Genomic DNA, 25,838 nt, shown 5'->3' with positions numbered 1-25,838 from the left:
TTGGTATCGTGTATAACCAGTTAGCATTTCCGGTCGCGTCATTGATTAATCCCCTAGACGCGACTCGCTATTCGTCGTTCCGCCATTTTATTTCTTTAAAGAGTTGCTTCGGCTTCGTGTGTTATACGGGATTATTTTTTACGTGTTAAAGTGTTAAAAATTGTTTAATTTATTTGAATTGTGTTTATTTGGCACAATTCATTAAAATTATACTTGTTATTTAAGTTTAAGGTAATATTTCATTTTAATTGATACTAGTAGATATATACCGCTATACATGTTCTTGAAATAACGGTAGTATTTCAGAATGCAAATGCAAAATATGAATCAATACGGCAATAGAGGATTTGGAGGTCCACCACAGCCCCAGCGTCAAGGTGGTCGTCGAGGTAATAATCGGGGTGGATTCCGTAATTCTCGCTTCGAACACAATCAAAGAGGACCAAATAATCTTGGAGGTCAACGTCCTCAGAATGAGGTCAGTATTTTCAATCTTTTGCGTAAACTACAATGCATCCGTGGATGCTTAAAACAATACTATGAAGTAGATATATCGAGTGTCTTAAGCTTTACCGCCATCTTGTTTTCCATCCCAGAAATTTAGTGTAAGCGCAACCTATCATCACTTTAATGCATGCATTTAGATATAAAAATGGTAATTCTTTTTGTAAATCAATGTTTGTGATAATATATGTATAAGACTTATTACCGTTGAGGTCAAATTATCGCTCTGTTTAGGTAATGAATGTGATGATCTGGCATGGGAATATGTCTAATAACTTAGCATAGCTTTTTTTTGCATTGTTATAAGACTGATAGTAGTTAGAACTTTTTCCATTCAAAACTAAGCTACTTTGATATATTTTATTTACAAAATTTGCATTAATTTATAGTTGATTAAAAATTTTAGCCAGTAAAACAACATGAAAAACCTCAACAGCAGCAAAATCAAGCTCCACCACCTAAAGAGCAAGATGCGCCAGCTCAACCTCAACAACAGAAAAAGCAGCCTCAGCAGCAACCACAGCAGCAACAACAACAAATAAAACCACAACAAAACCAACAAGCAAAGCCACAAAACCAGCAGCCAAAACCACAACAAAATCAACCACCAAAACCACAACAAAACCAACAACAAAAACCACAACAACTTCAACAATCCAACCAGCAACAGCAAAACCAGGGTAACATGACTAAACTGGATTCGCAGGATCAAGTGGATAAATCTAATATGTCTAATGAACTTAAACAAAATCAGAACAATCAAAGCTCTTTCCAAAAGGTATGTTATGTCTATTAATTAATTCCAATAGTTGGGTGTTAAGTTAAAAAATATTAAATTACCCTTTTTTCTTACTTATGTATTTTTTTGATAATAACAATTATAATTTAACCTAAAACTTTTAGTCTGCTAGACAATTCCAATATTATCTATTCTGTATTTCTATTAACTCATTTGCTAAAAACTTGTACCACAATTCAAATTCTATTTTTAAGCTTACCAATATTTGCCACAATTTAATATGATTGATTTGCGCTTGTGCAGGGCCCTCCTCCCAGATTGATGGACATTGGGCAGGAACACAATCAAAATGTAACTATCTGCCTATCTAAAAATTAATATATTTTGGAACAGTTCTCTCCAATTTAATGAAACTAATTTTGCAGAACATGAATGGAGGTAATTTTGGTGGCAACAAAGGAGGGTCGTGGGGTCCAGGTGGCCATCAAGGTAACAGGCAAGGTAATTTTGGCCCAAAAGGTTTTAACCAGAAGCATGGTGGCCCAGGTGGACCAGGCGGACCAGGTGGACAGGGACCTGCTCGCAATCAACAAAGAATGTCTAATCGTGGACCCCAACAAGATGGAGGAAAACCTGTACAGAGAGAAGTATGTTAACTTTTATTATACATTATTTAATGTTTATTAATTTTATTTATTATTATTAGAATTTACTACATTTTTTATAATAATGAGTCACACCAGCATTATTTGTTCTCAGTATATATAAAAAATAGCAAAAGAAAGATAATGTGTCTATTTTTTTTTTTTTCAAAAATGACTAGATATTAAACATTAAAGTACCAGCCTCTGCAACTGTCTGGCTAAGCGACCACACTAGCGTGTATAAATTCAATTGTTTTTTAATAGTAAATAAATAAAATGGTTAAGAAACATTCTATAATCCCTAGGGGCCAATCGTGGCTCAGGAACACAAGCATGTGACTGTTACTGTGACAGGTTGTTGGTTCGTTCCCCACTGGATAAAATAAAATATTTAATATTTTCATTTCTTCACTCTGGTGTTGAGGCATAGAGCGGCATTAAGTTTTGCCACTCAACACACAATGCCTCTAGAATTCGTCAGAAAGTAGGGAGCGGAGTGTCTTAACACTAGGTTCTCTCTGCCTACCCTGCTACATGCCGGATACAGTGTGAATCAGAAAAAAAAATATAGTCATTATACAGTGTTTTTGTCATCACTACTTTAACCCATATAGACCCGCCGTGCCCAAATGGGTACACCTACAATAGAACTCTTGTTTTTTTTATATTTTTATTTTTATGCACCTTATGTCTAGAATTGTAAAGATAAGTAGTATATCCTTAGGTTGTAGCCGTAAAATCCAATTTAAAATTTTTTACAATCGTTCATTTCGTGCCTTTTGTAAAGCTGTTTTATGAAATCTGTGAAGGCAAAATGTAAGTATATTTATTTTTAAATTTTTCTTCTAAATACATTTGTTTTGGTACAAAACATACTTAAGTACTTAGTATTCTATGTAATATAATTACATTTGATTAGAAAAGAAGAGTCGTAATAGGACAAATTCAACTTTTACGATGCTGTCCCCAATTGGGGCCAATGGGCACATCAGAGGTCAATTTTTATGTTTTTATATGCATGTCCATCCAAAGTTCATAATGACTCTTAGGATATTTAGCGGTCGCAATGAATATAAGGGTCTTCAAGAAGCAATCGCAGTTGTAATTATTGAAGAAAAAGACTTCGGAGAGGTATATTTAGTTGCACTGCCTCTAAAACCAGGTGTGGTAATCGACGAAGAAGAAGATGTAGATATACAAAGCACTGCTAATCTGCCTGCATACTTCTAGAAGCATTTATCAACCTTTTGCTAAGAGACGTAGAGGAACCGTAATCTTGAGCAACCCCATTGGTGTAAAAGTGATCCAACTACGACTTATATACAAGGTCGTTTTGAGAAATTTAAGAATTGTTAAAAGATGAAACTCAGCAGTAAAGGATATGAAAAGAAAAACCGAGCCGATTTTGATTACTGCTTTTACCAAGTTAACTAAATTTTATTAGTGCTAAGGTTTTACAGTGTGGTATGGGAGGGGTTGATCAGGCTGATCAATCTTTTTACCTATATAGCAATGCTGTACGTGGCAAAAAATGGTGGTGGGTTTTATCCACACATACATAGGATATTGCTGTTGCAAATTCGCGGCACCTGCACTTGCTAACTAATATAAACAGGATAGATTAGCTTGATTTTTTCGTTACATCGCTCGTCACGATTTAAGAGACGAAAACATCAACGTATTTATGCGACCAGCAGCTTCTGAAGTACCAAGTCTGCAGCACCACGGGGTAGACCACTACTCCCAAAAATTTTGCTAGCAACTGAGACGTGCAATGTGCCATAAAAAAGACGCATTGATAGTGTAAAAAGTGTTATAAAACATTTCTGTCGCAAAAATAGTTTCGAAAATTTAGATACTACATGTGCCCATTGGCCCCATTTAAGGACGGCATTTTTTTATATTTATATAAAAAAATTTTTTTTTTTTACGTTTTTTATTTTCTTACATCGATATCTATCAATTATTACCTAAAAAACCTTTTAATTACTGCTAGTTTGGCTATGGGTCTAAATGGGTTAAATGAAACCACAGTTTTAATTACTCTATAAAAGTTTAATACAATTAAAATTAAAGAGATTATGCCAAAAATGAAAAAGTGATTTTTTCAAACAAAATAATGAATAAAATTATCATTATAAAATAAAACGCCATTTGTTAAGAACGGAGCACGCATACATAAACCTATCAAAGGGACACCGCCGCACACGTGTCATTCACGACAGCGAGTCGTAGGTATTGGCGGCAAAGTTGTTTAACTTTACAAAGCTGTATCTTTGTAAATCCTGACACAATTTTGATAAAACAAAAACTATTATTATTTGCAGGCTCATTAATTGCAGTAACTGTTATAGTAAAATTTTAATGTGTTGATGTGACTCTCTCATTCTTTTAATTCCTTAAGTGTTAATTAATGAATGTTTTTTTTAGGAACAAATACTGGCTAACAAATTGAAGGACTTGATAGGACCCTTAGTTGATTTGCCTCCGATTGAACAACCAGAAATTAAATTTAATGGAAGGAGCCGTTTGTACATTGGTAATCTTACAAGTGATGTCACAGAAGAAGAGATTATTAATTTATTCAATCAGTTTGGAGAAGCTGCTGAATTGTTTCTTAATAAAGAAAAGAATTTTGGTTTTATCAAAATGGTAAAATACTTTACTCTCTCCTTAAGTCTTATTTATTAATAAATTTTGATTACTTATTCATAATTCAACTTTTTTTAGGATTATAGGGTCAATGCAGAGAAAGCAAAACGTGAATTGGATGGTAAACTACGAAACGGTAGAAATTTGAGAGTTAGGTTTGCCCCTCATAACAGTGCAGTGCGTGTAAAAAATCTACCACCATTCGTTTCTAATGAATTACTCTATCGTGCATTTGAAATCTTTGGTAAAATTGAGAAAGCATATGTTAAAGTAGATGAGAGGGGGAAAACTCTTGGAGAAGGTATTGTGGAATTTGCGCGTAAACCCAGTGCACTAGCGGCAATTCGTAATTGTGGCGAAAGATGTTTCTTCTTGACTTCGTAAGTTTTGCAACCATATAAAAATGTACATTTTTTATTATTTAATATAAATATTACATTTTTTATTTATTTTTCAAGATCCCTTCGTCCTGTGATTGTGGAGAATTATGAAGAACCAGATGAATTTGATGGATACCCTGAAAAAAATTTGCCTAAAAAACATCCAGAATACATGCGCGCCCGTGAGGTGTGTATTATAATAATAGCCTTTATTTCTGATAATGTAACAATTTTGGATATATCACTTTTTTTCACTATTAGATTGCCTTGGGGCATAAGGCCTTCCCCAACTCCTTCCACCTAGTTCTATTTAATGCCCGTCCGTAACTGCGTAACTCTTGCGTGACTTCTGATTGCTTCTTTCCATTGTCCATGTTTATAGTCAGACCTACTACCATGCTTTCGTTGTAGAGTTCTGTTAACATAACTTGTAAATTTGACGCAGGTTCAGAGAGCAGTCTTCATCCTCTTCGTCTTTATCTTGGTGTTACTGTTCAAGTTCTCGTAGCATATCTTTTGGAATAGGCAATGCTATATCTTTGCTATTGTCTTTTTTTGGTAACTTTTTGAATGCATAGCTTTGCTATCACCATTCAATGGTTAGTATTGTTGTTCAAACTGCTTATGGTATCAACATCTTGAAATGGTTTTGTTTTGGAGCTCAGTATGAAATCTATTTCATTCTTACTTCTTCATTTGGTGACATCCAGGTTCATTTCTTTTTAACTTTGTCTTGAAGAAGGTGGTCATTATTTTTAAATTAAAAGTATTTTCTAGTTTAATGAGTTTCTGTCCTTTGTCAGTTGACAGTTTTAGATAGACCTACATGACTTTTTTACATGTAGGTCTATTTAAAACTTTCATTTGTAATTTGTAGATGGGACCACGGTTTTCTGAATCTGGTAGCTTTGAGCACGAGTATGGAACCAGGTGGAAACAACTGCACGAGCTACATCGCCAGAAGGAGGAGGCATTAAAGAAGGAATTAGCAGCCGAAGAGGAGAAACTCGAGGCCCAGATGGAATACGCAAAGTGAGACTCGACAAGTTAATATGACAATAATGAGTAATGTTAAATGAAATGGCGGTAACATATTGGGTGTGACCGTGCAGGTACGAGCACGAGACGGAGCTGCTGCGCGAGCAGCTGCGCCAGCGTGAGCAGGATCGCGAGCGCCAGAAGCGTAGTTGGGAGATGGCGGAGCGCGCCGCCGACGAGCGCCGCGACGCCGAGCGCGCACAGCTGCACCGTACCGAGGAGGAGCTGTCCGCGCGCATGCGCTTGCAGGACGACGAGCTGCGCCGCCGCCAGCAAGAGAACACGCTCTTTGTGCAGGTACACACAACCCCCACTCCGACCCCAACACGCGAACCCCACACGCGACCCCCTTCTTACTGACTGCTTGTGTTGCAGGCGCAGCGGCTCAACTCCATGCTCGACCGGCAGGAGCAGGGCATGTTTGATCACCAGCAGCCGATGGTGAGTACACTTTATACTTAAATGCCGAATATATTTTTCTATTGTGGAATAACTTTATTGAAGCATAAAATTTTAACGAATGCCTTTGATACAGATTATATGGAATTTTTAATAACTTATAAATTTATTTAAGATTTAAATTAATAAATGAATCGATTAATTTCTTGATCAATCAATGAATTCCGCGAGCAACCCTAGAGTTCCTTGATACAAACAAAAATTCAGCAAGTAATATTGCATTTTTATTGAATGGAACCAAATATCATGATAGCAGACTTAAAAAAAAAAACAATTTTCATGCATTAGAGAAAATAATGTGCTGTTTTTTCGCAATATCGTGCCTTAAATAATTATTTATAATATCAAAATCTACTACACGGGTTTTTATATAAATAACTTTTCATCAAATATGGTGTTATCAGTGATAGTTTTGTAAATTTTCACTATTTAAAGTTCAGTTTATTCAGAAAGTGATGAATTCATTTAAATTCATAAATCTATGTAAATATTAAAACATATAAAGCAGAACCAGATTTTACGTTTTCTATAATAAACTGGCTTATTTGTAACAGAATTTATATATTTTTTATATTTTGGTTTTTAAAGATGCTATTGAACGTTGATTGATACATTATGAATATTTGGAATCATTGACATATATTTTGTATATTTTAATTCTATTCATGCAGCAGTACTGTATATGTAAATTATATTCGTCTTTTTCGGGGTAGGCAAATCAAAGTCAAATTTCGTAATTAACGTTAAAACGTATAAACACCAACTCGAGCTAAACGTATAAACAAATACCAAATTTGCTGCGATTATAAAACGCCAAAATACCTATCTAAATATACTTCGAGTGTAAACCGTATATGGCGTAGATGATACGAAAATTGGCCAAGTTACCGCCCAATTTTGTTTATATGATATTTAAACATTTATATATATTTTGATTTTAATATGTAGTTTATATCGTCAAGCTGTCCTATGATTAGCCAAGGCACTTTTTTTAAAACTTTTTTTCGGGATACGCATTTGTTTTTAAATATAATTTGTTTGCCGAATTGCTAACAAAAGTAGCAAAGTGCTGATTAAAACACAAAGCTGCAGGAGAAAATAAGTTCTCTGGTCCCTTGACGCAAGATTTGTCAATGGACTGACCACAAAGGATTTATGATCCTTTCGGGGGTATTCTTGATATTTTTGTTTTATTTAACTAATTGGAGCTTCAACAATTTAATAAATCATAATAATATGATTTATTTTATAAATTAAAACATATCACAGAAATAGATAATGTTATTTTTAGCATTTTTTAACCCTTAACCTCCAAAAAAATGATTGGATCTGCACATGAACACTCTGAAACAATGGCTCTAAGCTTCGTAAAAGCTACCGATTATGGGACGCACTCTTTACCTAACCTAACTACCATTTTTTTTATCCTAACTCGACAGAATTAATCATATTTAGGTAATATTTCCTTGGAATTTCAAATTTTACTTAATATAAAGGACTGACGAGCAAAAGTAATAACAAAATAATAATATAATGTTAATAGATCTCTGAGATATGTTAGAATGTAATGTTGTACTTAAACTAATAATAAAATTAACAATAAACCTATAATATTTTTTAAAGCAATCATTTTATTGACCATTTTTGTGATTGTTACATGGCATAGGAATTATGTTTAGTCTTCATAATAAAATCAAATGAGAAAACTATCGATTTAATATCGTCGTTATTGAGAGTGCTTGCTTGCTTGCTTATATAAGATGTATATAAAAATATCAATGTATGGAAAACAAGCTAAACCTTGTTCGCGGTTGGCATGTCGTTAAATCGAGTGGCGCTATATTGAAAAGTATGACCACGACAGCCTTAGTAACTTAAGGCTGTCGTGGCGCAGAGGCAGAGCAGGACTGTAACATGAGGGATGTGGGCTCTATTACCACTTCGGGAATGCATTATTTTCATATCGTCGGTCTGGTAACAAGACAAAGCCCTGCCCTGTTGAGTTCCAATATGCAACTCCAAAAGAAAGTTTTTTGTTGTATAGTTAATATAGTTAGCTATGTTAGACTACCGTTCAGGCTATGTTTCATTTCCGAGACTGACAAATCTGATGTAAATTCATAACTCCTAGGTAAACTACGGAATAATTAAATGCTAAACAAAAGTTGTAGAGCGTGATGAGCACTTTTAATCATCATCAACATCTGGAAAAGATTATAACAGTACAGATAAAATATAGGAAACAATGAAATGCCGCCTTAGTTGTTCAGCGTTATAGACATTTTTCATCTCATGAACAAGTATAACAGTCCAATTAACTATACCATAACATGTAATAAAGTGGCTCCTTATATGAAGTTGTTACCTAAAGTAAATATGGTGGACAATTTTTATTAGCAAATACAAATAATTGATAATTTAGGACATCGTGGCACGATGGGACAGTGTAGTGATTCTCACTCAGGCAACCAACCATATCTAAATTGTTTTGTATCTTCGCTCCCGTAAGATAAAGCGTGGGATTTGAGAATTGCAAATAAACACGCAATGACTCGAATTTGGGTGGAAAACGAAGTGTCCGGCACTACGTGCTCTTTCCTTACTTGCTGCGAGTTTCAATCACAGCGGGCGGTAAATGGAGGCAGTATAATATAGGTCATAAGTCTACTCAAACGAAGATGCGGGCGGTCCGTTATGATACCTTCTTGCCGAATCACAATACATCGTAGCTATAATCAGGAAGACACAGAAGACCCAGTGATAAGTTATATATTTTACTAGGTTCTCTTTATCTAGGTGCCATCCACGAACAGGCGCACCACTCTTTCTCCTCGCCAAGATAAGGAGGACAAGGAGTAATTAATGGAGTCAGTCAGATCGTCAGTCAGATCGTCAGTCTCATTCACTCCGAACCCCTAAACTCCTCTTTTTTTAAAATAGTGGGGCGTGTCTTCGTGGATGGGCACTATCTACATGCTGGTTTTGTGTGGCTACAAACTTCTGTCAAATGTCTCTTTAAGATACGGAATCGAAGTTATTATGACTAGGATAATTGCACTTACACTTTATAACTCTTCTGTACCGCCAAAAAGTGCACTGAAGTGAGTGAGGTAACATATGCACGGTAAAATTGACCCAAATCTTTAAATATCATATAACCTCATTCTTTTACTTTATTGTTTTCTTTGAAATTTACGAATAGAAAACGTATTAAAATTTACACATTTTTTTTTTCGTTTTAGATTATATGTAATTTATTATTTTTATCATCATAACGATATTTATAAAGGGATCTAGTTTGATCAATCTTATATTCAAGTCATATATTAAAAAATTGCACATCATTGTTGTTGTTTGTGGTACTATAGGTACTTGAGATTCACAAATTACTCAAAACTATTTGACTTATATTTATTTTAAGTTATAGTGCGTGCTTATGAGCAACATGCGATATTAACAACATGTGTCTTTATTCTGGGTTGATAGTTGACATGCGAATTGCTTCGTAATTAATCGTCTCATATTAAATCGTTTGCTAAAAAGAAATTTTACATTTATCAACAGCGTACATACTGACTTTGATAGGACTGCCTACCCCGATAAATAAGCGAAATATCTAATTTGGTGATAATTTCACAATCTCTACCTTATTTATCCTTATTTATACAAACGTCTTAACGCTCATTCCTATTCACATGACGTATTACTCGACCGATTTCGATTTGAATCGAATTATTATAAAAATAGATGTGCGTAAATATGTAGTAACGTATTTTGCCAACGCTATTACATACGACAAGAAATATTGGACAGTTTTTTAATTGCTCACTTTAGGACGGAGGCTTCAGAGACCAGTACGACATGCCACGTGGAGGGTTTGACGACATGCCGCAGAATCGCGGTGGTTGGGAAGGACCGCGCCAAATGGATGATTATCCTAATAAACGCCGGCGTTTTTAAATAACGCTCGACCGCGGCTCTATACACCTGGGATGGGGGGATAGGTTCTACACCCCTCTCAATAATTCAGTCTTTGGTTACTGTCACAAGACAGCCATTTAAGTATTTTACTGTTCATTCGCAATCGATCATTCTTATCTTCAAGTCATAGTGCAATCCCAATTTGAAGTAACCAAAGGTTGTGTTACAAGAGATGAGTAGCACGGCTTGCGGATGAATTCATTTATGTACTGAATAGTACAATAAATAATAGAAATATAATTGCGAAATAAATTTTATATTACTCCTAAATGTTCAAAAAACAAGCAAACAAATTGTTTATCACTTCTAGCTCGAAATGATTTCATCTCGGGCTTGCTGCACTCATATTTTATATATATAAGGTTGGTAGAGTATACATAGTATGTATAAGTAAGCACATAGTTTCTGCATATGTGTGTTGTAGACCAATTTTTAATATTGGACGGACTACATGTCAGATTTAAAAATAATTTTATTATAGTTAGCATGGATTCTCTCAAATTGCGTTTTATCCGCATGACACCAAGTAATACTGTGTAACATGAAGACTGGTTCACGGCGAAGTCTCGCAAGCTGACGCGAAGTCACAAAATGTTATCATATGTATAACAATAGTTTAACTGAGATTTGTTTTTCTTTGCTTCAATTATTTTTTTATTGTAAAAATAAGAAGAAACTAAATAGCTTTATTTCTTTTATTAATACCAGCAAAATACTTTTCTAAAATATTTATTGTTTATAAATTATATTTAATATACCTATCTGTCTTTCTAGTATACGTTGATATAATTACTTTTTTTTGTCTCGTCACAATCGGGACATATTCGGCGGAGATTTCTTAAATGCTATTTCTTGGTTTTTGAAAATTACTAATAATAACATTTAATATTTCACATAATAGATTGTTTGTGAGAAGATGTTGTGAAGATATGTGTGAGAGCTAAAGTTTTAGTGGAAGCAGTATTTGCGATAGTGTTTGCGTAATCTTATGTAAGTTTAATTAGAAATTAATTAGGATCATAAAATCATATTGTAATTTTTTCAAAAGTTCTATAAAATAAATAATTTCTACTATATAAACACATAGTTTGTGATAGTTTTCTTTTCTACCTGTTCAGTAATAGGGAAATAAATTTTACGTATAAAGTATTTACGGTTTTCTATAATTATAATTACTCGCCTTTTTATTAAGGTAAACATATATCTTCCCAAAGTTGAATAATTCATGTAGTCATATAGTGCCATTCTTAGGCATGCTCGTGACTGTATAAGACCTACAAATCTTCCATTCATCACTTTGCAATAATATTTTGAAATTTATATTAGTGATAAGCGACGTTGTTATGACGTTAAACACATTTTTACAATTTAATAGTTAATAGATAAAAATCATCTTAATACACATATCTTTTATTTCATTAACGTAGTAAAAGTATTGCTAGTTTTTATAATTAAAGTTTTTAACGTGAATATCATCTACCTACTAAATATAAATTCCCATCATCTTTCAAAGTAAAATCGGATATCCTAACTTTGTAAAAGGTCTAGCAACATAAGCAGATGAAAATAACACTGGCGTCTAATAATTTGGGTCAGGATTAATTTTACTTTTCCTCCAATATAGAGACACCAAATTTTTCTTAACCTTTGCAGAAAAGGAGTTACGGGAGTTACTAAAGATATCCTTAGAATTATTCGAAAATAGTAAATGAAGACCATTTTTTGAGGGTGCTTTTATATACTACCTCGTCAATTGATACCTACCAAAATAATATATGTTAATCATATTACATATTACTTATCTTTTAGCTATCATATGCCATAAGTTGCAAGAAAATCTAAGTGAAATCTAAGTGCGACGATGAGTCACGCAACAGGAACATTTTCTCTTAATGTGTACGCGATGCGGAGAACTGAGTGATACAGAAGGGTCTCTCTCTCCCCTGCATGCTAGAAACGATGACATTAAAACAAAATAAAATTGTACTTGCATGCTTACCTGAGCTATGTTAAGCGATGTTGAAAAATAAGCAAATATTCGAAAAAAGAAGATAGCAATAAGAATTATATTTTGTTCAGATTTAGTCGAAGAAAAAAAAAACATTTAAAGCACAACACATAAAAATTGAGATATGAACCAAGAACGTTCACAACGCAAAAATTAAGTAGATGTGCTAACGCCATCTGCCATCTTGAGGCATCGAAATTTTGATGCGGTTATGGCGCAGAGGCAGAAAATTTGACTGTCTTGATTCTCATTTGTCAAAATGTAATAATTAATATTTTCATTTATTCGCTCTAGCGTCGAGGCGAAGCGTAGCGGTGACTTCCACCGTGCATTTGTTTAAGTAATCTAAATATGGATTACTTTTTATTTTTTCCATGACTGTGAAGAACTACATTTTGCAAGAATAATTACGTAATATTTTTTTAACCATAGAAGTGGTAATTATGATGACTACTAATTAACAATTTAATATATTTTAAAAACTTTCCTTTTAATGTTACCCAGAATGAAATTTGAAGATTTGGTAATCGGCACGGTTGGTCGCCTGTACAACAGAGTTCCAATGCACGTATAACTTTATCTAGTGGTAAAAAGAGCTTTTAAGATATACGAATTTGAAATAAAAATTGATTGTTACGCAACACGTGGAAAAGCTTATTTTTGAAAATTAAGCACTATATTAAAATATACTTAATTTTCCAAAGTTTTCAATGGTCAGAAAAGTTTTCTGATATATTTTTTTAACAATTACACGTAAGTATTATTATATTTTATATATATAGATATAAAGTTGTAACATTTATATCTGTAAGTCTATTTTTTATGTTAACACAATATTTATTGGTATGTTCTTAGCACTAACTATCTATATATAAAATAGTATTAGTATATTGTTTAGCCAATTTTAAACCATGATGACAAGGCTTTAACGTTGTCTGAAAATAAGCTTGGAAAGTTAATGTTTTATGAAACTATTCCTATAATTATTAACAAAACTATTTATTTTCATTAATATCTTATATGCATTCAAATTGCTTTTTTAAATATGGATAATAACAATAAAGAATACAATATAAATGTATTATAGATTTTTCATGCGTGTCGCCTTCCATAGATATGATTAGTATAAGTAACTCTTAACTAAAATATGCTTAGATTTAACAATTTTATTGGTAAACATGACATCTATATCATTTGTATATATTATTATTTTATATTAAGTAGCAATAAATAGAATATACTTATATTCTGTTCGAATTATTTCAAAAAACTAAAATAATTTTACGAAAAATGTAAAATGTACATATAATAACAAAAATAATTCTATAATATGGCGCTTCCTCTCAGCTTGTTGAAATTGGATAATAAGCCTTCAATTTAGTCATGTTTAATCATTTACTCTCAAAATAGAAAAATTAAATTAAAATAATTGTGTATTGTACATCTACATATATACTCGTAGGTTGCGTAAGAGCATATCTGCAGACTAGAAAAAATAAATGAAAAGTTTAAGTAATGTAGTTAAACAAAGTCCTGAGTTCTATTTGCTTAATATTGAAAGCCCGGTTAGACGAGCACGTAAAATATGAACAAGATTGTAATAATTCTATTTGGTATATTCGTCCATATTTGGGTGAATATTCAAAACACCATTCATTCTATTCATAATACCTATATGAACTGAGAAAATTGCCATCGTTTCTAAAAGTGCACAAAATCCATTTAAAATTTCGGGCGTATTGTATCTTCCTTTTTATGTTTTAACGCTGGTGGAATCGATTGTGATATTTCCGATTCGTATCAGTTTTTTGTTCTATGTGGAATATTGTAACTTTTTCGTCTATTTTAACCGGGCTATTAAGATAACAAGAATAGGAACTCATCCTATCCAAATTCAGTAATGTAACCAATCCTGCACTTTGAATAATTTCAAAGTGCAGGATTGGTTACATTACTGATGTGTGATTACTCTAATGAGTACCAGACTCTCCAAATATAATTCGTAGAAACACGTGAAAAGATTTTCAAACAATAACCGACAATAAACATCAACAAATTATTATTTCAAAACTGAATATTTTACTATTTCTGATATATGTTACAGTTATATAGGAACATGTACAACATTAATTGTGAATTAATTGTTTTATTTTTAGGAAATGCTTTATAACTATAGTCCATCCATTGATCCGAAAATTGTCGAAAAGTGCTGGATTAGTAACATTTTACTGTAATTGGAACTTTTAATTTTGTTGATCATTATTTCATAGAGCATGCTTAAATTGCCGCTTTAATTATTACATTAAAAGAGTATATAAAATACATTTTGAGGTCAGTCGTAGCGTAGACGCACAAACGTGCGACTGTGGACACGACAAGTCTTGGGTGCGATTCCCAACGAAGCAAATTAAATATTTTGTATTTTCATTTCCATTTCCATTCTGTGGTAACAAGGCAAAGTTCGGCGTTGAATTCCACCACTCGACGCACAAATCCCCAGAATTTGGCGGAAAATGAAAAACCGAAGTGTCTAATAAGAATGGACTGTCTGAACCTACACATACCCTGCTATACGTGAGATATAGCATGAAGCTAAAAAAAACACAAATACGGTATATTTCATAATTTAGATTTTTTTCAGCTGTATACAGTTTTACAGTAAAGACACCAGTGTAAAATTGACATCTTAACAGATTTCAGTTTTAAATGTTCCGTTTATGCATGGACAATGGACAATCGGAAGTCGTTATAATAGGTACAAACTATTATTGGCTGTCATTTTCATTATATTTATATATATTGTCAGATCACTATTTAAGTGACAAGTGACTATTTATTTCTTTACTCAGAATTTTATCGTAATTTCAAGCTGCCAATAAGTTGAAAGGTACTCTTATGCTTTTCTGTGTTCTAAAGATCATATAGTTGCAGTGTTCTATACATCATAAGGTAAACAAGTTATTTGAACTTGGGGTGGGGGACGGGGATTACAACATATTTGGGAGGCAAAAAAGTCCGTACTAATAATTTTACAAGAAAAATGTACAAAAAATTTATAAAAAAAAAAAAAGTTAAATAGGCCGTAATAGACCGTATTTGAAATTTAAATACAATGCGGCTTTGTCTGTTTTCATAAATTGTCATCATGCATAGATTATTACATCTTAATAACTTGTGTCAAAATGTACGGCCGCAGGGAATACGGCAATACCAATACCTCGGCGGAAAGTAAAGATCAGAGCAACTTTCCGGCTCATGCCGGAGGTGTGGAAGACATGAAAAATATTTTTTTTTCCATTTACGCCGTATTAAACAAAATAATAATTGTATTTGTTAATTATAATATGAATTTTCCATTAGGTTGCTAATGCGATTGGAAGAATAGGTATGTAACCATATTTTGTATTTCAGCGATATTGCCATCTCCAGACTTAACATGGATGAGATTATGGGCATGCCAATTGACTAGGTAAATACGACTAGCTAATAATATTATAGGAAAAAAAAGAAACTAAATCCACACTTTATATTGGATTCCGTAGGATCATATTTCTATCACGAACAAATTTTTCACTACATTGGCATATCGGTAGTTCTTCAAACTAAGGTACTTTCGGTGGCAGTGAACAAAATGTATTGAGCTTAATAATTAATTGTATGATTTACCTTTATATTCAATTGTTTATAGTTAGTTGATCACTAAAAATAATAAGATATATTAGTGTTCAAAAAGCGTCAATTTCTCAGTGTCCTGTAACATGTAGGTCATAAATAAAATCACTTTATGATTTTCTCTTGAGGTTGGTGCAATAAGTATTATATTTCTTCACATATATATATTTAAAAATCTTGTCTACATTTTGTCTCCACGATTTCACATTCATTCATTACAAAATTTGCATCCTATTCAATATTAAATTAGCAATATTATGTAAATTGCCGAATGATAGCCTCGATTAGCGCAGTCTATTGTACCTACTAAACAGGTAAAACTATCTTCGAATCTTGCTGAAAGGATTGATAATGTGAATATTTTTGGGGTGAGGATATGGTGGTAGCTAACACGAAGGCATAACTTTGTTTATTTTTTTCGTTGACTGGTGATCTTTTTCATAGAATAAGTTGGTGTGTTTCAAATACTATAGGAAAATTCTTAGTAACCATGATCTCAGGATCTTGTCGAATACTGATGGGAGAAGATGATACGATGATTTATTTAAACAGTCTGAAAGTAGAAAATATCAGAAGATCAGAATTATGACACGAGCTGAAAGCGTTTTTACGTTTAATTTAAAATCCTGAGAAATATACATTACCATGGTAGGAAAAGGATGATGACGCTTAGTAACTGAAAGTTGACTGAATCAATCATAGTTCAAGAGCCATTATATTTAAAAAAAAACAGAAAACAGAAGATAAGGTGAAAGATAACAATAGACATCATAATTATTAAGCATTTTGACTGTTCCGCTTAGGACACACTAAAATACATTGTATTTATATGGGACTGAATTCAACCAGAACGTATAAATTTTTTTGGCGGAAATTACAGTAATTTTTTTCCTTAGCTTCCTTAGTTGGAACTACCGATATAATCATATAACATTTTTTTTAAAGTATGCATTCAAATTTAACAGTTTTTAGTATATCATTGAAATATGAAATGGGAGGTAGATGTAAAAAAAAGTATATATGTGTTATAAAAATAAAAGTCTTGGTCATTAGTTTGTTTTCCTACCGAAATATATTAAAAAAACAAGTCGCTCCTGTCTCGTATTATGTAAATAATAACACAATACATTAACAGGATTCCTATGGTTTTTAACAAGAACTTTAGTGCTCTTGGCGTTCCGTGGGATAACGAATAGGTCGTATTTACAACGAACAGTACATATATATAATAGAAAAACTGAGTATAAATCGTTATTGTGCACCAAACGCAAATGCACCGTCTTAAATTTGTGTATCTATCTCTATATGTTATAACAAATATTTTGAATGCTTTTCAGGTGCTGTTGCTGTTTTATTATCAATATAAATCTAATTTCAAAACTCTGTAACATGTATCTATAAGTACTGGTATAAATGGAACTGAATATTTTAATAATAATATTTAAACAATAGGTGAATATCACGATTGTTGACGGACAATATTTGACGTATTTGTCTTTATTGTTGACCAAATAGAAATCTTTTTCTTTTGTTTGCTATAAAGTGCCCTTTCCCGAGTCAACAGGACTGGGCACTGTCGTTTTCCGGAGAGCTCCGTCGTATTTTTTTTTTACAGAATTAATAGTTTTACCAAGGAATTTAATTATTTTTAGCAATTAAAGATTCTACGAAGATGTATTATTATTGGGAATATTGTCGTGTAAACACGATGTAATTGATTTAATTGACTCATTTTCCTCTGATTTTCAATTAGCTTGAATAAAGCTTTTATGTCCCTAAATCTTTCTTTCGTCTGATTAGACTAAAAATATAGCAATTTTCGTTTATATATTTAATAAAATATAAATTTATGGCAGTCGTATTGTAGTAAACATAGCATCTCATAAGTATATCACACTGCCGAGGATCTTGAAGAAGAAATTTATAAGGACCTCATCGGATTGAGATAGATTTTTGAAAATCGACTTTCCGTACGTCTCTTCAAAGAAGAAATGAACCCATAATGACGGTGTGGTAAGTTAATCTAATTCTGACCCCTTAGCTTTTCTGACAGTAACTAACTGACAGTCTTTGAATGACTTCGTTCAGACATTTTTTTCAAATTTTCGCGCTCTGTCATTAAAGTACGTTTAAGTAAAATCGTATGTGTATATAATTATATATAGTTTATTAAAAGTTATCTAAATTTTAGATAGCTATGACATATAAATACTATTATATTTATAATTGAAACATCTACAATCCATCGATAGACGCTAGACGATCGGATATAAGAGATAATATAGGCAGGCGTCTCTAAAACGCGCCACTTTCTCTTGTATGACAACTGTATTATGAAAACTATTCTTGTATAACCTTAAATTGACATTTTATTCTGATTGTTTATTAAATTTGACCACAAACTTCTATACCTTAAAAATAAACATCTTTGTTTTCACTTTATGTTCGGGAATATAAATTAATATACATACTGCGAATTAATTTACGATAAAGCCTTTAAGTAAATTATATTTAGCAATTTTACTTAGTTGTATGATATACTAAATAAAGACTATATATTGTATATTTATTATGAAATTATTTCTAACATTTATCTTTTTTTAAATAGATTAGTTCGATACAACAGTGAAAATATAATTGGATGAGTAAAAGCTGCATATTTAATGATTCTCAATAATTATACGTGGTGAAAAAGTTTATAAATACATACAGCTGCTTATTTTGTGCTCGCCACGACTAATTCTATTCTAGTGTTGTTACTTTGTTTCCTTGCCAAATTGCTCCTTCGGCTTTCCACATCTTTTAATAAATCTGGTAAAAATATAAATATTTTTCTATATAAGTAGGTAAAATAGGGAAATATTTATTTTTCCATGAACAAATACACAAATTATGGCGTTTTTAATTTTAGCTAACATTACTATAAGAAGTTAGTATTCATTGTTCATGTAAAAACATTTTACATTATATGAATATTTTAATATTGACCAAAGAAAATGGCCGCTTATTCTTCATTATTTTATACGTTCTGCATAGTAACATGGATATTACATTTAGTCTCGCCATTTGGCGGCGTTGTATGTAAATATAATCTTAATTTACATTATCAAGCAGCAACACAAGTAACTAAAAAGTTGTTTAATCAGCTAATAAAAAACTTTAAAAGCAATTTTTCATAATATACAGGAGTTATTCTCAGGAGGAATTATCTTACTACATTTCTTTTCTAGTTAGGCAATTTCCTCAACAGTTTGGTGTATACAAAAAATTTCGAATATCATATAAATTCTAGATACCTACTTTACTATTTTTTATATCTGGAAGCGCCGTAAGTAACAAAGCGTTTCTGGGGTCCAAAAAGTTTGTCAAATAAATAATTAATGAACTCACTCCCTCATAAATGTAGACGAAATATTTTATAAACTTTAAATATGTAGATGTGGGTATAAAACATTCTTGGACCATCCTTGCTATGAATTTCCATTTGATGTTACTTGGCGATGAGGTCTATCTGAAACAACTTTTCGTTTCGTATTTTTATGAAATATTTTTTTGCAATCACTTAAAGATCTCACTTATATTTTATCAAGATTGTTATCACCGTTAAAAAATTATCCTTGTAATTGAATACATTGTTCGTTTTACATCTCTAATTTAGATTTGTATTTTACAGGTGTCAGTATTTAGCTAGATGTGGATGTCTCATATTTGTATAAAGGTAAGATCTCCAAATCTCTGCATATTGTACTAAAATTAATATTAAATTTACATGAGATTAACATTCTAAAACCATTATATTTTGCGATAAAACGAGAAAGGATATTTTACCTTAAAATATATATATATTAAGTTTAACTTTCGTCCTCTCAAAATTGTAATTAATAATGTGTTGTTTATCCTCAGGTCGTCTAAACATCCTACATCACGAACATTCTAACAAGATGGTCTTGTTATGCGAGGTAGGCTATCTTTTATTTTCTTAAATTTTAACTACTTGCAAAATAGATGGAAAATTATGATGATTTAAGTTATTTTGTCCTCTTTTCCTGGCTGATGCATAATGCTGCATAAAATCTATAATTTGAATTGACAAGAACTTTATCATTTTCGGCAAACAATCTACATAAATATCTCCTCTTAAAAATGAAGAATTGAATTGATGTGTTACGAGATCCGTTTCCGGAATCCATATACAGACTACTGAGATTTCTAAATTTCTAGCGCACTAAATAACAATTTTTGACATGAAAATCAAACGATGAAAATGCGAAAATAATATAGTTTGTCGTCTCAATAATAGTATTTATTATTTAACATTACTACTTGTATAAGAATATTCCTAAACAAAAGCATCTTGTTCGCAGAGCCTGCGGCGGACGACGCGCGACGCTTCGCAGGAGTCGCCGTTGCTTTTAATCTTTAAATACTTTTACAAGTGTCCACACATAATATTTGATCTTATATGCAAAATTTTGCATTTATTCGAATATTAGTGTAATTTTACACAGAAAAGTCAAAAATATTTCTTTTTCTCAATTACTCGTATGTTTCTTTTTTTATAGACAACCGTAATACTTGCTCGAATAGACCGTATACATTTCTAATTCAGTAATTTTTATGTAAGAAATTGCTGTAGTTTAATTTTCATATCATATTAATATTTCATATGTTTATTTTCTCAACTGTAATATTTACAGTAGACTTGCTTTACAACACAATTAATCATATTATAATATGTTGTTAAATAGTAAGGTTGTTTTGTCGATATAAATATTCAATTGTGATTCCATACTATAAAAAATAATTTTAATGAATTTCATTGTAACAAAAAAATAATTATAATTCAAGTTATATTCTCCTTTCCATCGAGGTTTGGCAAAATCATAATAAAAATACGAACACGGCACATTACAGAGTGATTCGGAGCTGTTGCAGTATTTATAAAGGTTAGTATAACTTATTTCTTTTTAACTTAAATAAAAAGAAGATACATTTTGTGTATCAAAGTAGAACATGATGATTTTTTATATTTTTGTCTTCTTTTCCCGACTGATGCAATAATGCAGATACTTAACATAATCTGATTAAATAACCATGTAATTAAATGTAAAAAATGTTTATTTTTTAAATAATTTTCAACTATTTTGTTTCTTTTCAGATTGGCAGATTGCAAAAAACTGCGATAGTTTAGTTACGTACGTCCGTAAATGATATAAATGTTGTTATAATTTTAAAGTTCCTACGATTGTTAAAATGTCATAGTTTTTAAAATATATTTGTTAGAGCTTACATTATGTTTTATTACATACGGCATTGTATAGAATAGTTTTCAGTTTATTGCATTGTTTCTTACATTGTTGTCAATGGGACAAGCAATTGACATTTACTATTTGCGATGTTATTTTTTTAATTTAATAAATAAAATATAAAATAAATAAAATTGTTTTTATTTTCATACAAAGGCAAAGCATAGCTTTTAATTTTGCAATATGAAGATTAAACCAATAGGCGTCTAACATTGTGTCCAAGTATATAATTATAATTTATAATCTTACTTTCAATCTTTGATTTATCCTTTGTTATTCAAATAATTCCATAATATCATTCATTTTTATATATGATACATATTAATCAGCGATTTTAAAATGTTCCTAATATTTATATATGTAAAATAAGTAACCAATAATAATTTCAAGTGTTAATTTTTTTTAGAGGACACTTGCTCCCAAGATTTCCATTAATTTTAAATATTTAGGATCTGTATTTACTTTACGTACCTACATTTCATTATTATTATTTTTTTTGTAAAATTTATTATTATTTAATAATGACTGACATATGTTTTACAAATAATTGAACTTCAATGTTAATAGTTATAATGAGATACGATAGAGGTACATATTATTATTTATGCTAAGTCCAAGGGGATATCAGATTATTAATTTCGAAGCCAAGACTAATCTTGTTAGAAGGGTATAAAATAAAACATTAAATAAAGGAAAACAATCTTTTTTATTACATATATTTCATATTTTTCCTTCTGTCTGAAATGTACCTATTAAAATACTAAGCATATTTTGATTCATTTCGTGTATGTAAGTAGTAATTCCCTCTACTTCCCACGCTGACAGGGTATCCCATAGAAGTAGAATTTTCAGTACACTGGTCGTCTTGAAATTTTTCCCAACTCTCGCAAGGATACGCTAGGAAACCAATACTAGCATCATATGCAATTGATTCTTCAAAAATTTCATTTGCTCTACCGTGACTGCACGTATCTAAAAATCAATTCAAGCTAAGAAGTTATTCTCAAATTATTAAAATACATGTTTTAAACGTGAAAGAATTTTTGACAATTGCAGAATGTTAAGTGAATGTTATTTAATTATTAAATCTATCACGAATTATAATAATATACTTTTCAGAAACGCCCATAAATAAATTACGGCTGGTTAAAAGTGGTAGAATGTTTGTCCCAAAAGTGCCATTTATTTTCACACCACAGCTTAAAGATGTTGTTACCTAATTTTATGTGTTTCGTAAATTTTGATGTGTAAAAATTTGGTACATATTAATTAGATTTCGAAACTTACCGGCAACTTCTCGAGCACCGTTACATCCTGGCTGCATAGGCTGTCCATTGTTCGGATAGAAATCAGCATCACCGTGACTATCTTTATAGCCGTAAACTCCTCCACAAGTGTGGAGTATATCTACAAAGTCCGCATCATCCGCATTGAGACTAAAATCTGGTGGCATTTTTGGTACTTCAAACAGCGGACGTGCTGGGTCCAAGCCTATACACATAATAGTTGTTAAAATGCAATATTGTTACAGTACGGTCAACAACTAGTGGCCACCCTGAAGTTATGTTTTCTGAACTTAGGCGCACTCTCGGGAATAAAACATTTAAAAGTAAGAAAAATCCTAAAATCAAATCTGCGCAGCCGTCTACATCTAACTTCAGGGCGGTACTGTACCTTCATTAAGACGTAGATATGTACTTATAGTCTGGCAAATATGTTATTGATAATGGGAAGCACGCGCGGCAAATTGCGCAGAAAGCGTATTTTGATGTCTGCACATAGACACCCGCTCACGCCGGACCGATTCCCCGTAAGGGCTCGCGGGGAATCGTTGCGGGGTGTGACCGGGCTACGGTACAGTCGAGTGCAACGCTATCAGTTCATTACTATGAAATATGAATATAATATCATATGATAGCATCATATATACGGAATGGCGTAGTAGAGCATATTTATCAAGTAATATTATAAAAATTAGTAAAAAACACCAAAGCAACATGCAAAATGAAGATATGGTAAATTGAAAAATTAAATAAAAAACTGAATTAAATTATTATAATGAGGCCACATACAAATCTTCTCAATCCAAATTCAATAAAAAAAGTAAAATTTAAAAAGTAAATTTAATATATAAAACATGCAAACAAATACAAGATTTTGGCGTTAGGCAACATGCAAAATCAACTTATGGGTAAGTAAAAAAATATTTTAAATAATGGAAAGAGGAAGAGGTCTTAACAAATAAATTATGTTAATAAATTATATCTCCAAATTAAATCAAAACTTTATTACCGTTTTATTTAAAACGTTAATTAATGCATGCAAGAAAGTAAAAAAATAAAATTGATAAATAATAAAACAAATAATCAAAGCAATAATTACAATTAATTATATTCTTGTTTGAACAATATAGTGTGAGCTCGATTGTACCTTTAAAGATGTGTGGGTGCGAATTTCCTGTAAGGACGTAGCGCTCACACTGACGCAAATGGCAAACTATGGCAAAGGGATACCGCACTCTCATTTTTTGTACCTCAAAATTTATTGAAATAATTTACCCAATATTATTTTCTTTTATATAATCTTTAAGAAGTTAAACTTCTATATATTGCCAGATATTTCTTTATTCATATTGCATAGTTTATAAGCTTGAATCTTCTGCACACTGAATGTTTATGTTGTACATAAGTGTGTATATAGTATATACACATATACGTAAATATCATGTGCCATTAGTTATATAAGCAGAAGCTTAGAATTGATTAATTATTTATTGACTCAAAAATGTTATTATACTTTTCGGGCTAGTCTTGATTTTATTCTCGACAACAATGTATGGAACAGCTGATTATTTTGCGATATTTAGATGTCCTCAGAAAATTTTCGTTTTGTATAATTTACTACAACATAAACATGATCAGATATTTTAATTATCGTATAGGTAAATGTAATTTGCTAAGCGTGAAGTAAAACAACATAACAGGGTAACACTGATCGAACGTTCTCTGCGCATACGTATACTGCGCAATTTACCGCGCGTGCTTCCCATTATCAATAACATATTTGCCAGACTATACCTGTAACACGGTCGACTTGTCCATCTAAAAACATGCCAGCATAGCCCATGACCTGTGCTCCCAAGCTGTGCCCTATCAAATGAATATGGCTTGAGGGTCTGTACGTCATGTTAATACTTTTAAGTAAATGCGCCACTTTCTTTCCAACATAGCGGGTGCTAAATGCTGCATACGGGTAAATTATATTTTTAGATAATTCACTCCAGTCTACGGTTATTACGTTTAAATCGAATTCCCTTAAAAAAGAATTCTTTATGTTCTGTAGCCAAGTCATGTTCTCTGTAGAGAGCCATCCGTGTGTTATCACTCTGATATCATTTAAGGTATTGAAATTAACACTATGAAATGTATCATTATTTTTAGGAATCACTATCTCTTCTGGCTCTCTAACGTTCTGCCTAGAAGGGAAACACCGGTATAGTAGTAGTCGTATTTAATATCGCACCCTTATATTGAAATTTAATCTTAAAAGCTGACCATAATGGGGGAAGGTGCGATAATTTCTTGCGAGCTATAGATAAAATTTATTAAATAAATAAAAGGTTTTACTTTAGATCAACTTTCTGATTTTTCCCATATATGACGCAGTAGACATACAGAATCTAAAATCAAGATACGATGTTCACTTTTCGAAACATAGCGTTAGTTGTGTCCTACGCAGGGAAAATTGAAATAATGGTAATATGAATCTCTCGAGTAGGAATCGAACCCACAATTATACACCCACGCTACACGCTGTGCAACTGCACTTAGATTCTTGTATATCCTTTACAATACCGGTAAGCTTCATCTTAATAATTCTAAGGCTATGGGTACTTTACCTGGTATATAAATAAAAATATGCATCACCGAAATGCATATCATGAGTGTTTCGAGGAATGGAGGAGAAGTTCATGATGTGATTTATGCCATAGTCATCTACGAAATAAAGCCAATCAGTACCGTAACCTGGACCATATTCGATTGACACACATCTGAACACAGTGAATTCTGAAATATTTTCAAACGAATTAATATTTTCTTTTTTTTAATTCAGTTAGTTTTTAAACAGTTAGTTATATTCTATATTTACCTAAAATGCACAATAAAGTTATAGTTAATTTCTGATGGAACAACATTTCTTAATTTCCACTGTTAGAATAAAATTTAACGCAAGCATTTGGCATTTTTAAATATTCCTTCCTATCATATAATGACTTCCGTTAGAGTAAAATGCTTTGTTTTTGCTGGTGGAGCATTGGCAGATAAGAAATATTTTACGGTAAAATTAAGCAATATTTTTCACAAATTAAAAATGGCTTAACCTTAGCTAACTTTATACTTACTTTATATGATGTCTTCAATTTCTTAAATAAAATATTTTTTGGGGAATTTATAA

General features: G+C 31.8%; 2 protein-coding genes across 8 annotated transcripts; one reads left to right on the top strand and one right to left on the bottom strand.

Moving 5' to 3' along the window:
• Nucleotides 1-41: 41 nt before the first annotated feature.
• Nucleotides 42-21,517, top strand: LOC146528893 (protein no-on-transient A-like). Of its 7 annotated transcripts, none has more exons than XR_014879103.1 (15): nucleotides 42-231; nucleotides 299-478; nucleotides 911-1,282; nucleotides 1,547-1,594; nucleotides 1,669-1,890; nucleotides 4,318-4,539; nucleotides 4,618-4,919; nucleotides 4,998-5,106; nucleotides 5,797-5,951; nucleotides 6,032-6,254; nucleotides 6,333-6,398; nucleotides 19,751-19,795; nucleotides 19,981-20,036; nucleotides 20,442-21,023; nucleotides 21,236-21,517. XR_014879103.1 is itself a non-coding variant. In XM_085203335.1 (13 exons), the coding sequence occupies exons 2-12, from the start codon at nucleotides 308-310 to the stop codon at nucleotides 10,374-10,376; spliced, it is 2,016 nt and encodes a 671-aa protein (XP_085059461.1). In that variant the 5' UTR covers nucleotides 43-231; nucleotide 307; the 3' UTR covers nucleotides 10,377-10,405; nucleotides 10,436-11,483. The 7 variants fall into 7 exon arrangements, 4 of the variants coding, with proteins under 4 accessions (XP_085059462.1, XP_085059463.1, XP_085059461.1 ...); XR_014879102.1 differs by having other exon boundaries at nucleotides 44-231; nucleotides 307-478; XR_014879104.1 differs by lacking the exon at nucleotides 19,751-19,795 and having other exon boundaries at nucleotides 44-231; nucleotides 307-478.
• A 553-nt stretch (nucleotides 21,518-22,070) lies between these two features.
• On the bottom strand, nucleotides 22,071-25,675 carry LOC146528892 (pancreatic lipase-related protein 2-like). Its single transcript, XM_085203340.1, has 5 exons — nucleotides 25,533-25,675; nucleotides 25,282-25,450; nucleotides 24,461-24,858; nucleotides 22,671-22,874; nucleotides 22,071-22,355 (listed from the first exon to the last, which is right to left on the bottom strand). The coding sequence occupies exons 1-5, from the start codon at nucleotides 25,576-25,578 to the stop codon at nucleotides 22,144-22,146; spliced, it is 1,029 nt and encodes a 342-aa protein (XP_085059466.1). The 5' UTR covers nucleotides 25,579-25,675; the 3' UTR covers nucleotides 22,071-22,143.
• Nucleotides 25,676-25,838: the final 163 nt, after the last annotated feature.

The sequence above is a fragment of the Heliconius melpomene genome, chromosome 19 (assembly GCF_056956725.1).
Source record: "Heliconius melpomene rosina isolate 202511_hmr_F chromosome 19, ASM5695672v1, whole genome shotgun sequence".
Classification (NCBI taxonomy): Eukaryota; Metazoa; Arthropoda; class Insecta; order Lepidoptera; family Nymphalidae; genus Heliconius; species Heliconius melpomene.
Note: the sequence above shows the minus strand (reverse complement) of the source record. Positions and strands in the feature narration are given on the sequence as shown.

Coding starts and splice junctions, on each gene's coding strand:
- LOC146528893 (XM_085203336.1), top strand. CDS start 308: ATGCAAATGCAAAATATGAATCAATACGGCAATAGAGGATTTGGAGGT. Junction 479..910: donor GTCAACGTCCTCAGAATGAG/GTCAGTATTTTC, acceptor TAAAAATTTTAG/CCAGTAAAACAACATGAAAA. Junction 4,920..4,997: donor AGATGTTTCTTCTTGACTTC/GTAAGTTTTGCA, acceptor TTATTTTTCAAG/ATCCCTTCGTCCTGTGATTG.
- LOC146528892 (XM_085203340.1), bottom strand. CDS start 25,578: ATGTTGTTCCATCAGAAATTAACTATAACTTTATTGTGCATTTTAG. Junction 22,875..24,460: donor ACAAGTCGACCGTGTTACAG/GTATAGTCTGGC, acceptor TTATGTGTATAG/GCTTGGACCCAGCACGTCCG. Junction 22,356..22,670: donor CGGTGCTCGAGAAGTTGCCG/GTAAGTTTCGAA, acceptor ATTGATTTTTAG/ATACGTGCAGTCACGGTAGA.